The sequence below is a fragment of the Aulonocara stuartgranti genome, assembly GCF_965226115.1.
Source record: "Aulonocara stuartgranti genome assembly, chromosome: 19".
Taxonomy (NCBI): domain Eukaryota; kingdom Metazoa; phylum Chordata; class Actinopteri; order Cichliformes; family Cichlidae; genus Aulonocara; species Aulonocara stuartgranti.
Genome location: NC_138955.1, coordinates 1,492,824 through 1,506,885, shown reverse-complemented (window position 1 = coordinate 1,506,885; position 14,062 = coordinate 1,492,824). Strand labels below are relative to the sequence as shown.

General features: G+C 40.6%; 1 protein-coding gene across 2 annotated transcripts; it reads left to right on the top strand.

The window, feature by feature from the left end:
* The first annotated feature begins 2,047 nt into the window (after nucleotides 1–2,047).
* Nucleotides 2,048–8,114, top strand: vsx2 (visual system homeobox 2). Of its 2 annotated transcripts, none has more exons than XM_082517276.1 (5): nucleotides 2,048–3,025; nucleotides 3,425–3,509; nucleotides 3,995–4,118; nucleotides 6,551–6,731; nucleotides 7,170–8,114. In XM_082517276.1, the coding sequence occupies exons 1-5, from the start codon at nucleotides 2,608–2,610 to the stop codon at nucleotides 7,484–7,486; spliced, it is 1,125 nt and encodes a 374-aa protein (XP_082373402.1). In that variant the 5' UTR covers nucleotides 2,048–2,607; the 3' UTR covers nucleotides 7,487–8,114. The 2 variants fall into 2 exon arrangements, with proteins under 2 accessions (XP_082373402.1, XP_082373401.1); XM_082517275.1 differs by having other exon boundaries at nucleotides 7,107–8,114.
* Nucleotides 8,115–14,062: the final 5,948 nt, after the last annotated feature.

Sequence of the window (14,062 nt, the reverse complement as noted above, 5' to 3'; positions counted from 1 at the left end):
AGTCCCCGCAGAGCTGGTCATCCATATGGAGGGAGAAAAAAAAGAGAAACACTCCATCCATCCGCAGTGCGTTGCCCTGACCTCACGTAGCCTCTGTGCCCCGACAAACGTCAATCCGATGTGCCCCGAGTCCTTAAATTAGCTGTCAATTAGTGCAAATTAATCAACTCCTCGCCTAATTAAGCAATGCCGACGGGCAGCTACCAAACATGCCATTGTGGAGGAGCCATGAGAAAGCTGCGGGGCTTGCAAACTCTTTCAGTATACCGGGGGAGGAGGAGAGGGGAGTGCCCTGGAAGTGCTTTGGGAAAGCAGAGGCTTTTGGCTGAGCTTTAGTAGTCCCCCCCCCCCTCCCTGACTCGGCGCTACATGTGCGCTGTCATCAAGTTGCCTGCACCTTGTTTCAACACCGAGGATTCAAACTGATTGAGCACCCACACCTCTTGCATAAGACGTTTCTGTTTTGTTTTTTGAACAGTTTGACAACAGTCAGATTGGACACCTCAAAAGAAAGCCACAGGCAGTCCATGTGACTTATCCATTCACCAGTGTGTGTGTGTGTGTGTGTGTGTGTGTGTGTGTGTGTGTGTGTGTGTGTGTGTGTGTGTGTGTGTGTGTGACCTTCCCGTAAATACGCTGCATTGGCCTTTTTATTTTTAACATTTTAAATCTCACAGCTGTTTTAGCAGAGCCTCACCTTCTGCAGGCCACTCCTCTCTGAAAGCTGCTTTCATTTCCAAATGTTTGAGGACACGCAGCACGGAAGCACGAAGAGCGGGGGGAAGAAAAGAAATGATGTAGGGTGTGTGTGTATGTGCGTTCTCGGAGGGGGGGGGGGGGGGGGGGGGGGGGGGGTAAATAAACAAACTGAAAAAAACAATCAAATCCAACAGCTGTTTTCTTTTTAATCTACATGCGTTAGATCCTGCAGGTCTTTGATGGGCAACCTAATCTACACGAATGACTGAACTAAATCTCGAGCCTTATTAGTCATCCTCTCTTCTGCATGTAAATCCGCACGGACCAGTTTTCAGAGGAGATGGACTAATAAAAGTAAACACAAAGGAGGAACCATCCTACTACCGACAAAATCATGAGAAGAGAAGAAAAAAACGTATAGATTGCAACAGGAGTGATGATTGAGTGAGAGGGAGGGAACTAAGTTCCCTGTAGTTGCCATGTCCCTGTGACTCGCACTCTTCCTTGTTAATAAATGACTCGATCCCAGCGGGCCGATGTGCCATTAGCATATCCTAATAACATTGACTTCGTCATTAATAGAATTTCCACCAAATAGGGCCTAATTAGTTTCAACTGGCCAACCACTGATTGCAATAAATATTTTTTTCTCCTTCTTAATAGTCAAATTTTAAAGTCTTGATCAGCTGAGGCTCTGAGCTCCACCAGACTCTTCTTTCCATAACGGAGACCCACGCTTTCACCACCCACATGACTCATTCCCACAGGTTTTAATTAGAATGATATACCTGTGACGATGCTGATTTTACCACACAGATTGCTTTTTTGCATAATACTGGCACGTTTACCTCAGTAAAGAAAGTAAATGAAAAACATTTGCATCATCTCTGCACACAGCGGGCAAATCCCTGTCCTCTGTGCTTTCCAAATAAATGTATCATAAGTATTTTTTTTAAAAGAAAACTGTTAAATTATCCTTATAAGATTTTTTATTTTTAACATTTTGGTCCGCATCTTTAATAATAATAATAAAGATAAAGGTCATTAAAACCGTAACGCAAAGAAACATTTTTTCTTTTGTTGTGTTATTGCAATAAAATGAATGAAATTATTATGTTATAATTTATTATTATTATTATTATTATTATTATTATTATTATTATTATTATTATTATTATTATTATTATTATTATTATTATTATAATTATAAAACAAAAAAACATGCTGTGGGAGTTTCTTGTTAGTTTTGTATTATTTTGTGTGTTCGTTGCTCATATTCTGTTTAATTTCCCACATCCTCCAAGAAAAATCCCCCTGTGGTTTATAATCTGTGTAGTCTGCTGCTGCTGTGGGATTAACGCTGTGCAGGACCGTGCAGCGCAGACTGTGTCCATGTCGTCCAGCTGTCGTTTTTGGGAGGGCCTTTGATTTGCGTGTGATGAGTTTCCCACAGCATCTGGAGATCAATTATCCACTCCTATGAGCCAGTGGTTGGGCAGAGAGAACTGGCTGTGTGTGTGTGTGTGTGTGTGTGTGTGTGTGTGTGTGTGTGTGTGTGTGTGTGTGTGTGTTCCATCGCTCATTGTTCGTATTTCTTCCAACAGATTGCAAACTTAAAGATCGCTTGTTCCTCTTTACCACGGATCTAGTCTTCATTTATCCACGCAGTCCTCAGGAAAACACAGATATCCATTCGGGAGGGCGTATAATGCATCCATGATCCACAGGAATCCCGAATCCTTGCAGCTGATTGGCTGCTGGTTCTGCCTCTTGTTGGGATGGACCTGTTGGATAAAAGGACCATTTTCTAAAGGGCTCTTGTGTGTTACGCAGAGGATCATGCACTGGGGACCGTCCTGTTAGACGCCGTGATAAGAAACAGGCCTTTCAAGGAACATCGGAGACACTATGACGGGGAAACAGGGCTCCGTGTTGTCGGAAAGTTTAAATCTATCGGAGAAAACCTCTCTGGGTGTTAATGGAGGGAGTAACAGCCACCAGCCGAAGAGCGGCGCGACCAATCCACCGCCCAGGTGCACCGGCTTCGGCATCCAAGAGATACTGGGTCTGAATAAGGAGCCATCCGCAGCCCCGAGGAGCCCACTGGCCTCGCTGCCGGCCGGGGCGCACCTTATCGCCGCCAGGTCCATGCTGGGCCCCGCCGGCGTGGGTGTCGGGATGGGATTAATCGGCCCTGGTGGGATTCCATCGTTTTACAGCCAGCCAGCGTTTTTGGAGACTGTGCTGTCTGACGGGCAAGATGTTCACCTGCAGCCCCACAGCAGGTCCGTGGGCCCGCTGGACACCAGCCAGTCTGCCAGCTCAGGTGATCTGCAGTCACTTTCTAATGATTCATAGCCGTGAAATTATTACAGCAGTTATATTATTATCGCATTTCCACTCACTGTGTTACTGTGGATTAAGACAGATTCCAGATTTCTTCCATTTCCTCCTCCTCCTCCTCCTCCTCCTCATCATCATCATCATCATCATCATCATTATTATTATTATTATTATTATTATTATTATTATTATTATTATTAATAATAATAATATTAATAATAATAATAATAATAATAATAATAATAATAGTAATAGTAGTATTAGTATCGTGTTTGAACTGGAATGTTTTAGGCTGTGACAGGTTTATTTAAACCTGTGCTGTGTCGTTGCAAACATTTGCTCTGATCTTTTAATTTCATTTAACATTACGTCTTCTTCTCAGACTCTGAAGATTTGTCTTCTAATGAACGAAAACTCTCCAAGTCGTCAGTAAGTCAGAGCAAGAAAAGGAAGAAAAGACGCCACCGGTTAGTGCTGATTTCTGGATTTCAGGGGGAAAAATGATGAAAATGTTAAATTTCATGTTAATACAACATCCCATTGTTCAACTTAATAAAATAAAATAAAATGCACAGTGGCTGTTATTCTTACATTTTTAATTTCTAATTTTTGGTCTTACTCTTTCTTTGGCACTCACAACTGTGCACATAAGGATTTACTGCACGTGAGCTTTTATTTTCTCAAATTATTGCCATCTAGGCAAATTGAAAAAAAATTATCTGAAAAACAGGGTAATGTTATGATTAGTTTTTATTTAAGTTATTAAAACTGGCACTTAAAGCTGAACGCCTTTTTAGCTTTTCTCCAGTGCAAATTGTGTGTGTTAAAACATGCACATGTATTCATTAGTTTGTCAGAAAGAAAAAAATCGGGTTTTTGCGTGTGCGTGTGTTTTTTGTTTTCAAAGCACATTAATATATATTTCTCGCCTGTATTTAACCTGTTTCCACAGGACCATATTCACCTCGTATCAGCTGGAGGAGCTAGAAAAGGCATTTAATGAAGCGCACTACCCGGATGTTTATGCCCGAGAGATGCTGGCCATGAAAACAGAGCTACCTGAAGACAGGATACAGGTATAAAAACCCCCTGATAATTATAATAAGAAATTATAAAAAAAATTATGAATATTTATTGAATTAGAAAAAAAGACCATGGAGCTTTTCCAATTTTTCTTTTTTTTTTTTGCTGTTCAAAGAATTTTATTTTATTTTATATGAAGTATAAAGTTGTTCGGTTATTTCAATCTACTTTTGCCCAGTTGTGCCTGTAAAAATGCGACGTTTCATATTATTCATTTAAAATATAGAGGAATGCTTCATTTGAAGCATAGTTTTATTTGTACATATTTTTTTTTCGTACAGCTGCTTTGCACATACGAACAACAGGCTAATCAAAGCAACAGCAGAGTGAAAGTATCTCATAGTGTTTCACATTCATTTCGTTGTATTCAAAGGATTCGATCTAATTTTACATTTTTAAACAGCGCATCTGGGCTTTGTGGGCCATTCTGAAAAAATAAGCAACAGTCTCTTTAAAACCGGGTTCGTTCTGAACTCATCTGCCGTAATGATTTGTGTGAATATTCTAATCGCTCTCCTCATGAATATGCACCTGTTCGGGCGAATGCGCTTCGCTCATCCTTCACCTTTCCATCAGTGCTAATAACCCGCTGTAATATTTGAGTGGAGGCCGCCAGCTGCCCCTGATGCTGCTCTGATGTTAAAGGGACGATGGTCTAAGTGAGCCCCAGCAAATCGATCAGCGATGGGCCCCCCCTTCCTCCTCCCCTTCCTCCTCTTCTTCCTCCTCCCGTCTGAACAAAGACTGCTCTCCTCCAGCATCCTCGCCAGGACAGATAATCTCTCATCAGGCGCAGTTGGATGTGAAACAATTTGTTCTCAGAGAAGGAGCCGCTAACGACCTAATCAAGCTATCAAGGCGGAAGAAGATTGCAGTGTGACCTGGACCATCCATCTGCCGGGGTGCCTTTTAATCTCGTTCTCATTACCGGGCTGCAACAGTAGGGCCTGGAATAAATAATAAAAGGAAATAAATAAATAACCCTGCTCCCATCCTAAATAAAATTAACACCCAATTTTCTCATTGAGTGTAATTAGTTAAATCAGACGAGCTCGGGAGGCTGGCTGCTGCTGCTGCTTGGAGAGAGACGCAGGGAGTTCAAATGAAATAACTACATTGAATTTATTAGCATGGGTCAATAGCGCTGATCCCACGAGTCCCGGTAGTTTAATTTCCCGTGATATTTGCCCGCCTGCCCACCATCGATTGGGCCTGAAATTAACTTATTTTTCAATCAGCCTCGGCGTGCCCCTGGGTCGCTCCTCCTCGCGGCTTACACACTGGCTTCTTTTTAAGGGGCACATAAGCAATTTCTCATTAAAAAAAGTATCTTGTATGAAATAAGGGTTATCCATCAGAATTACCAGAAGAAAAAAATCTAATAAAAAAGCTTGAAAACGATTTGATCGCTTTCGATTTAAAATCTGTCCTCGCTCGAGTCTTCTTTCTGCCCCCCCACCTTCCTCCTCTCTCAGAGCCAGAGGTGCCTAAGCTGAGTGCTTAACAATCCTGTGTTGTGCTATACAATCAATTTGGCCTCTCTCTTTCTCTCAGCGCACACACAGACACTCCGGGCTTTAAGCAGTTTGCTGGCTGTAGCCAAGTGAAGTGTCTTGTTGTGTCACACCATCTATAATGCCACCAGGTAGTTTGCGATAAGCAGTGACAGGAGGCAGAGATCTGTTACACCTGGAGCCTGCAGGCTATGGGAAATCAATGGACTCAAGCAAAACAGGACTTAAGTTGTTATCTTAAGTCACTTTGAATCGCACTGGATTCCTAAATGGATCATCTTTAAAATAGCTAAGACTAGGCTTAACATTTCTAAAAGGGTGCTTTTAGAAAAGCCTAAAATGGCAGTAAGTGGATGGAATGGATTAATTAGTTACATTTTAGGAGGGTTTGATGATCCCTTCTGGAAACGTTTGAATTAGAATTTCTTTGTCATCGTTAAGCGTTTATTATTGGACTAACAGCACGTTTTGGCTGGATAAACACAACTCAAACCGATTTTTTCCTCAATATTTGCTCTCATCGGTGGCTTAGAAGATATGCAGACGATCCATCAAAAAAGCCCAAACCTGTTTAGGATACAAATTGTTGCATCTTGCACATAATGCAGCAGATTCAATAAGATTGCCATTGTGAAACAGTCTGCCACGGTGAAACTCCTCTGATTTCCTCTTCTTGTGGTTCCCAAATTACTGAAAACTCATTCCCAATATCCTCTGTAACAGTAATCAAAAGTCAAGTCCATCTCGGCTGTTTCCAAAAACTATTCATTCAAAATTAAAAGGTTATTTGAATGAATCAAATTTAATCTCTTGCACGTATTTTGGCCTCTGCTGCAGTGACCTGAAATCTGATGAATATGATGACTTAAGCGATATAGCTAAAAACTGGGGAACTTCTTCCTGTGTTACAGGTGTGGTTTCAGAACCGGAGGGCCAAGTGGAGGAAGAGGGAGAAATGCTGGGGTCGCAGCACAGTGATGGCTGAATATGGACTGTATGGAGCCATGGTGAGGCATTCAATCCCTCTGCCAGAGTCCATCCTCAAGTCTGCAAAGGATGGTATCATGGAGTCCTGCGCCCCCTGGCTGCTTGGTGAGGCTTTTGTTTTACTTTTACTGATTTTTCCGCTTTTGTTTTTCTAATTCATCCATTTTTGTAGATGTAAAGCACATCTTAGCTGCACAGTTCAGTCAGTTAGTGATGACTGAGTAATCATAATTTTAAATAATCAGAGGTTGCACTTCATTGAGTTAACAAGCTGAGATTAATGCGTTTATTCTGACTTTCCACAAGTACCCCGTGTCTTGTTCCCTTTCCCCCCTAAGCATGACCTTTTAAAACTAATATATTTCCTAAATTGAAATCAGCATGCAAAATATTTTTCATCCAGTACCCTGGTCATGCATTGCCACTGTCCATTTAAACATTATTTTCTAAACCGCAACTGTTTTTGCTTGCTATTTTCAGTCCAGGATGGCTTACCAATCAACAGACGCTATTCTAAATCTGAATACCCGCAACTCTTTGCAGGGATGCACAAAAAGTCCGTGGAGGCTGGAGCACCCCCGCCGTCAGGAAAGGACGATGCACCCCAGCAGCCGAGCTCTCAGAGGGCAGAAGACGCCGAGGCGGAGGAGAAGAGGTCAGAAGGCAAGTCCGTCATTTCTAAAGAGGAACTGAGAGAGAACAGCATTGCCGCGCTCAGGGCCAAGGCACAGGAGCACAGTGCCAAAGTGCTGGGAACAGTTTCTCATGACAGACAGTTGGAGGGCAAACCGGAGAGACAGGAAGCCGAGGAGAAGGCCAGCGACCCCCTGAGTTCACCAGAGGAGCAAAAAAGTCCATAGAGACTGTCGAATTCGCTGAGGACTCTTGTTTTCACGAGTGAACCCAGTGGTCTGGCTGCTTTAAGCATGGACCTACCTGGTATGACTCACTGTCCTGCAGATGGTCTGCATCTGGACTCCTTTAAGGAGAAAACTCATCTGGTTTGCTGCTGCACACAAGATGCAAATGCACTTTCCCCCCTCCCTGATTCACTTCAAAACATACAGCTGTTGCTTGATCATCATATAGAAAGGTTGAAAAGAGCAAGAGTGAGAAATATCCCTGTATATAGATCCCGCAATTATATAGAGACAGCCAGATGAGCAGAATTTCATCCAGTGCAACATGAAGTACTTGCAACGAGCAGTCAGTGTGTCAAAGTCTGCATTTCATTTTAACCTTTGCTTGTACAGTTACTAAGTGCTGGCGTTTTAGATAAGAGGCGCCCCACCGACAGAACTCTTTCAAGAGAAAGAAAGTAAATGTTGTCCTATATCGTGCTGTAAATAATTGATATATTAATCGCTCCCACTAAAGACACAAATTTGAAATATGTTTTCATGTAGTCTTAAAAATGTTTGTGTTTTCATTTCAAAATATGTATCACTCAAAATACAAAGCATAAAATAGAAATCACTGTTTATTAAATGCGGGTTTTGGTGTCAGTTCTTTTGCTTTAAATGATTCGATTACCACCCTGTTGCTCTAACTATTGAATGGCATTGAAGACCCCCTCCTTGCTGGAGTAGCTGCTTGCTGTCACTTGCTGCTCTGCTGGCTGGGCTCATTAGGAGACCGCCCCTGGCTACATGCTTGGGTTAGCCCCCCATAATCTGTCGCAGTTGAGAGCCTTCAATTTCAGATTAAACTAGGGGAACCAGAGCTTTTGGGACAGGAGAAGAGAGTGAAGCAGGATGACCTTAGCCTGATTTCAAATCACTTCAATTGATGCTGTTAGCATCCAACACTCAAGCTCTTTCTTCCTCTTATCTGAATACTTAGCCAAAGTCTAACAGCTTCATTTGTTGGTAATCTTCATTTCTCCCCCGGCTGTTTATAAAACTTTCTATCAGGGCATTTGAATTCGGCTTTACAACACATCTACGTGGTCGCATTAGCTATAATCCATATCACATTTCAGACACTTTCTAATGGGGCTTCTTAATGAGTTGAACAACTGAGTTCCATTCCAATTAAACAGAGAGCAATTTCAAAAGGCAAGGGATGACTGCGCTCAGTGTGGCCCCAGAGTGAATGGCTCTCAGTTCGAAATCATGATGTCAGTCGATAGGGAAAAGGTTGTTAATTACTTTGTTGACAGAGATAAGTATACATACAATCAACAATGATGGGTAAAAATGCTCTGGGATGTGCCAGGATAGCAGGAAATGTTGATGTTAAGAAGATTCTTCTCCACTGATGAGTTAATTTGTGAGCAGCAATGTTAAGGAAGGTTTAATTCTTGATTATAACCTTAGAAAGATATTTCAGATGTCATCATTTGTGATATTTGTTCCCGCTATATTTTCAGGGCAGAGCATAAAAATAACCAGCTGCAGAATAATCTTCAGACCTGATAGATCTAGCATTAAGGGACACTGCAGCAGATACATTTCATGCTCACAAGAACCATTACTAAGTTACAAGCTAATCTTATTTCGTATCCTTTGCTAACCTAGACATATGTTTCCAGTTTATGTATCACTAAATGATATCTTATTTTAGCTTTATACCCTTCTGCTGGTCTCAACAAACTGTTGGATGAACTGCAATCAAATGTTGCACTGACATTCATGATCCTCAGAGGATAAACCCTGCTGGTGGTCTCATGACTTCTTCTGTGGTGCCAATAAGAGGCAACTGCCAACCAATTAACAGTACTTAATTGGCGATTGATGGTTCCTGTCTTTCCTAAAGCACCCTGAAGTTAAACTCTTGAACTCTTACAAGTTGCTATCTCTCTCTCTCCTTCTCAATCTTCCTCTTTCTTACTATTCTGAAGAATTTAAAGCTGAAAATAAACATCACATTAAACTGCATCCTCCTTACTGCACCATCCTTGAAGAAGAAATCGAGTGAGCGTAATGAATGGCAATATACATACACCTCTACTGCACATACCCTCAGCCCGTTTCAGTTATTGAGGCCAAGACATATACAGAGCTAGGATTATTCCTCTAAAGTGCAAAGCTATTTAATCCTCTGAGAGTGAAATAGAAGGTTATTATAGACCAGATTTGGTGAAGATCAAGCTGTTTACATTGGATATGAGGAGGTAATTCACAGTATCCCTTTTGATGGGCAGTCTGCTTGTTGAAGACCATGATAAGATCATCTCAATCCATGCAAAGTGATATCTGGGGGAGCTTTATGGAAAGATTTCTGACTAATGCAATATTAACATTCAATTTCTTTTTGATGGGGTTCTGAGCGATATGACTTTATGAGTGAGATTAAGTGCATACAGATCATTTTGGAAGCCTCTTGGCTCCAGTTTCATGCAGACTTGAAATCAAACGGAGATATAGATAAACCGCAGTGTAATGAAATGTGGTGCTGTTCTGCCCCCTGCTGCATAACCCTATCAGTACAATCAAAAACCTGAGCATCTGGCTGAGCAGATGGCTTTTCATTACATCTTTATTTGAGAACATGATGACAGGTTCTCTGGTGGGTTTAGAAATTGCAAAGTATGTGGTTCAAATGTCAGCACACAAGCAGGAGTTAACAATAAAACCCCAAACCATAGAAATAAAGCCACTGCACAACTAAAGAAGTCAAAACTCTCACCTCAAGTGATTCTTCATGTGATGAATAACATGCCTTTCTCTTGTGCATGAAGGTTTTGCCACAAGCTAGATTTAAAACGACAATAATACTAATAGGAAATAATAAAGCTCCAGGTGAAAACTCAATATCTGCTCAGGAGATTTCATTATCAGCACATGGCTGAGTTGTCTGCAAACTTGCAAAATTTCCATTTCTCTCTTTTTTGTTTTCCTTTTTAATCTGAACGATCAATCCACATCTCATAAAATAATCGTTATATGCCCATAACCATAGCAAAAGCATGTGTGCCATGATTTGTGCACGTATTCATGCACTGGTATTTTATTTTCCCACATACTATACACTAACATAACATTTATAAATACAAACAGTGTGCATATACAGTCTGTTAACATAGATAGGTAGAGTATTTGCACTCTATCTATCAATACCATAAAATGTAAAATGCTCTGGGTTGATAAAGAAATCGATTATTCTGGCCACACGGTGGCAGTCTTGAGCTTCAATCTTGAGCATTTAAAATCAAAAGCCCTGAGTTCACGTATGTCCATGTAAATTTAATTAAAACACAGCTTCTCAATTACATATTTCACAAAATCCTGTCCATGTACAAAAATCCAAGAAAATCATTTCCATCTTATCATCGATTCATATCTGTCAGGATGAAGAGAAAAAGGGTCGTATAACAAGCTTCTGAGCAGACAGGATCTGATATCTTGATCAATATTTGTCATCTCTTGTCAGTCTTCTGGTGCTCTCTGTGATGAGGCTGTCTGCTGTGGGTTAATGGAGATGGAATTGATACTGTGGCTAAATGATCTGTGCTGCCCGGGGACTGATTTCATCTCCAAGGTTCTTTTTTCTTTTTTTTTTTGGAAAGCCACACTGACCCAACTGGCTGTCTCTTACAAGTCTCTGGATTAGAATTATTATCTCTTTAATATTTAAATTTCACTGAAATCAGTGTCCTGAGTGTCTGCATGATATATTAGTCTCTTTGTGCAATAATTATGCTTCTTTAATCCTCAAATCATTTGATTAATCTGTTGTTGACGTCTGCTGCATTGAATAATCCTCTATTGTCTCCCCAGTATAGCAGATTTATGAGTAGCTGGTGTAAAAAACAAGAACATTTCATTATGTTTCCTCACCTGCTCACCTGTTGACATTTCCTATAGCATCAACATTGTGAAATTAAGCAAGAGAGAATGATTTTTTCACAATGTTTCTCCTTCAAAAATGTTATACACACATTTCCCTTGCATAAAACACACTGCTGGATTTCAAATTTCTCTAAATGCTGTGTGTCAGATTTATAGCCCGATTAAAGCAGCATGATGGGAGTTCTTTGTCTCTGGATGTGTGTCCTCTGTCTCATCTGAGTGCTACAGACAAAGACTGCTCTTTGTCACTGCTGCCTACTCTACTAATGGATATCAGTTATCTCTTGAAGTTGGACTTGACTGCTTGTCCCAGAAAGATTTATGATGTGTGGCATGACACCAGCAGCCATCCACTGCAGCCGCCCTCCAGCCTTCGGTGCTTGGTATTTTCAGCAGGCCATCTGTAGATAGTTTCAGATGCCAGCTCCAGTCATCTGGGCAGACATAAACTGTGTTAGACTCTGTTTACGTTAAAATGATATTATTGGCTTTTATTACTTGCTGCTTCATATTTCTTGTCTAGGAAAATTACATTACCACTACCCGTAAGGTGTCAGGCACTCAGGTTGCAATTAAAAACCATCACATCTTCTAGAGTCTTATCTTAGAGCTGTATTAAATGCTTTGGCTGGCATAAGACAGCAGTTTTGAGGAATGCTCTGAGCAAAGAGGCAAAAAAGAGGGAAAAAAGTGTCCAGTCTGTTCTTATCAATGAAGAGAACCATGAATGCATAGACCGTGCTCCCTTGTTGCTCAAGGGTGATAAGTGAAGCCAGAAGATGAGACTGCGAGGCCCTTATCAATCCAGTGTGCATCCTGGCAAATGCCGGCGCCACAGAGAGGGAGGCATGTTGCTGTGCGACAAAGGTGCGAGGGCAGATAAGCATGAATGTGTGAAATGCTTCAAAGATGAGCTTAACGCTGATGTGAAAGTGGGGTTTGAAGGGAGGGAGAGAAGACAGATAGGTTTACAGAAACGGATGCTGACAAGTGTTGTGCTAAGAGTTGTGGGGATGTCTTTATTTCCTGATGCATACTAAAAAGTGCCTTGGAACACCTGTTTGGAATACAGATTTTTCCTACTAAGTTACATGGATCTCAATTACAAGGACCGTAGGTTACAGTGTGAATGATTAGGTGAGCCTGGTTCTGCTGGAGGTTTCTTCCTATTGAAAGGAAGTTTTTCCTTCCCACTGTCGCCAAGTGCTTGCTCACAGTCTCATTGTTGGACTTTCCTCTGTATTATTGTAGGATCTTTACCTTAAAGCTCCTTGAGGTGACTGTTGTTGTGATAGGGTGCTATTTAAATAAAACTGAATTGAACTGAATTGAAGTAAAGGTGGGCTATGCCACCAAAATATCAATGTTGTGTAACATTGTTTCCCACACATTGCAGTTCAGAGCCCAGAAAACAAGTACCTTTATATACAGGAAACACCAAAATGAAACACTGAATATGGTAACCTCTTTAAATCCCTTAAATTCACTGAAATGAAATAATCAGAGCAGCAAATGAGTAAAAATACTCATTTGCTGCTTCATTTCAAAGGTAGGAAAGGTCGTAAACCAACAGCTTAAAAGAACAGCCGGTGTAGTGTTAAAAAATGTAGTGGCGTGACAAGTACAATATTTCTCTCTGAAAAATAATGAAGCAGACCCATGAAACAGTATAAAGTGGAAAAATAAAGTACTGTAGAAGTACCTCAAAACTCTACTGAAATAAAGTACTTGAGATGTATGTGTGCGTGTTTTATTATGGAATATTACACTGGGTATTTTCATAAGATTGTATTTTAAAAGGACTCAAAATGACTGTGCTTCATTTTAAAAGCTAGAAATGTTGCAAAGTACTAGTTAAACAACCAAAAGAGGAAAAACAGACGAATAAATTACTCAATGATGTCACAAAATCTAGTGTCATTTCCCTGTGAAGTCTAATGAAGTAAAACCCTGAAAGAACTTTAATGTAAACTCAACTGTACTCATATATGATACTTTAGTAAACGTCCCTGGTTCATGTTCATAACTTATTGCACTGAATATTTGATATGACTTTTTTAAAGGGGTGCAAATAAAAAAGTTTTGATATTATAATTGATACATGTCATAGCTTTGTTTCAGTCCATTACAGACACAGAAGCATAGCACTCCTTCACCTTGGGGTGAATTTCCTGGGATGACCACTCCTGGGTCACTTCTTGCTCACTTGTGAATCATCTTTCTCACTGAATGATGGACTTTAAATTGTTCAGAAATGACTATATAACCTTTCCCAGACAGATGGGCAGCAGCAATTGCTTCTCTTAGACAAGCGCTGATGTCTTTGCTTCTCGGCACCAAACGAACACACACCTCAATATACTGCAAACTAAAACTTGTGCTTTTATGGAGGCATTCATACTTGTTTGCTGATGATCAGTTAATCAGATGTGACTGGTTAGCAGCAGCTGGCTGCTACTTATCCTCCTAATTCCTATCGAAGCAGTTAAGGTGTGCTTAGTTTTTCAGACATTATTTCTGCATTTTGGTTTAATTTTTGATAAATAAATAATGGCACGGTCTAATATGTCATGTGCTGTCCATCTGATTTCAACCTACTTTTAAGACCCACCAATGATTATTTTTATGATAGTCTGAAAAGTA